Genomic DNA, 2,056 nt, shown 5'->3' on the forward strand with positions numbered 1-2,056 from the left:
CAGTCAGAGTCAGTTTGCATGTCCCAGCTTTCTGCTAAATTATTTTATCCCCCCCCCCCGTGATTTTTAGACCTGCATGCCGAAACAGTCTGCAGTGCAAACAAGCATAAAATCAGAAACTGATTGCAATGACATGGTCCTGGGTCTGTTTTCCAGTTTAGTTTATCTAAGTATTATAAATTCCTGGCTTGCCTAATGTTTATGTTGACTCTTGTATTTGTCCCTCTTACTCAATGTAGTTACCCTCTTAGCAGATGCCTTGGTTTTATTCCCCCCTTTGTCTCAAGCCCGGTGCACTTAGTCTTTTCATGTGACTGTTTTCCCCCCTTCAGTTATCTCACTTCCTGTTTTATTTTGGTAAGTCTGCTATCTATCCCTTTGTCCTTTGTCAGTTCACTTTCTCCAGCTCCAGTGCTCTCTTTCCATAGTGTTTATTCTCCGATTTCTGTAAGTAGAGGTTTTCAGTTCCCTTTTGTATTTTGTGTTTCACCTTTTTTGTATTTTGGTCATCAGCCTAAATAAACGGCTTGTTTGTTTCACTCAGTCTATCTGTGAGATTACATTTTGGCCCTCCACTAAATACCTATGACATGTGATCCTGTATTTGCTTGTGTTACACAATTCAGACTGCTACAGCATGAATAGGTGTTCTGACTTTGATTAAACCATCAGACATGGTGCAGCAGCACCAGGATCACAACTCCACAGTATCTGACTTGTCATGTACCGCTGCTGGTTTACACTGCCCCCTATTGGTGAATGGTGTGAAGGGTAGAGGAGAAAAAAAACTCACTACAAACAAAAGTGTCAAATCTCACAGTTTTTTTGTTTTGTTTTGTTTTTTTCAGTTTTATATGTTAGGTTTTTTTTACCCCACAATATTAAATGCCTTGAGGCAACGGTGATTTGGCTCTGTATAAATTAAATTTATGTCATTCAATTTTAAATGCCACTGGAACAATATGGTGGATACCCATGCCAACATAACATAAGGAAATTTCTTACAAGCTGGAGGTCTTCAGAGAAAAGAAAATACATGACCTTAGATATGAAGTTTGGTAACTGGGAAAAATACATTACTGAGAACAAAATACTGAGAACAAAATATTAAGTAGCTGTATGGTAAAAAAAGGGCAACTTTTATTCGTAAATAAATGTACACACTTTTAATTATATCTTTTCAATGTTTCTGACAAGACAATCTCAGGGTGGGCATTTGTCATCTCAACAATAAAACACGAAAAAATCATTCCACAACACATAGACTTAAGACTAAGATTAAACTGAAGATTTTAATATAATAAAGACATATCTAAAATTTGTATCAACTGTGACATTTTTCTAAAATAACATGCTATTTCAGATAATTTGAGAGACAAGCTGACACTGGAACATTTGATTATTTATTCTTTGAAACTGAAAAACCATATTGGCCACAAGCACTGTTTCCTGACAAGATGGAGATTTAAAACAAATACTTATCCTTATATCCGTCTTCCTTTTCTGGAAAACAGTCTTTTATCTCCAGTACCACCACCTCCTCCTCTTTCACCTTATTCTCCACCATCATCTCCACCTTCTTCTCGTACTACTTTCTTAATTTGAGCATCATTTATCGCTTTCCTCCTTAGTGCTTCCCTGGCACTATTTCTTTTCAAAGGGATAAATTAGTGTCAGCATACTCCACTTCTTTTGGTCCACTGTTTAAGATCAGAGTCAGATTTTCTTCTAATAGGGAACCATCATATACCTGTTAGATAGAAAGTAAATAATATTAGTTGTTCATTTCTATCTGGTATCTTTACATTCTTTTGTTATTAAATTGTTGTGACTTTTTTTGGCCTGATAATCAACTTGATGCAACGTCAAATCTTGAATTACTGTCATGCTTTGCAGTTTTTGTGTTTGTTGTTTTTGATCATGGCTGTTAAAGATGCATGTTTGCTCATTTATAGGTTCATGATTAGATTTTGGTTCACCAGAATAAGTCTGCAGGTTTCAGTGTTATAAAGCATCTCTTTTCCTGCTTAGTCTGCAAGTCCAGTCTGCTATGATT

At 36.1% G+C, this 2,056-nt stretch overlaps 1 protein-coding gene across 1 annotated transcript in view; it reads right to left on the bottom strand.

Annotated features, from left to right (window-relative positions):
• Positions 1-1,121: 1,121 nt before the first annotated feature.
• The window catches only part of LOC102207306 (immunoglobulin superfamily member 10-like), an 8,399-nt gene continuing 7,464 nt past the window's right edge, over positions 1,122-2,056 (bottom strand). The window contains exon 14 of the mRNA XM_013908121.1: positions 1,122-1,750. Within this exon, the coding sequence (XP_013763575.1) occupies positions 1,655-1,750 (96 nt within the window). The 3' untranslated portion in view covers positions 1,122-1,654. The remainder of the gene's footprint in view (positions 1,751-2,056) is intronic.

The sequence above is a fragment of the Pundamilia nyererei genome, unplaced genomic scaffold, assembly GCF_000239375.1.
Source record: "Pundamilia nyererei isolate P.nyererei 1_Seehausen unplaced genomic scaffold, PunNye1.0 scaffold01290, whole genome shotgun sequence".
Taxonomy (NCBI): Eukaryota; Metazoa; Chordata; class Actinopteri; order Cichliformes; family Cichlidae; genus Pundamilia; species Pundamilia nyererei.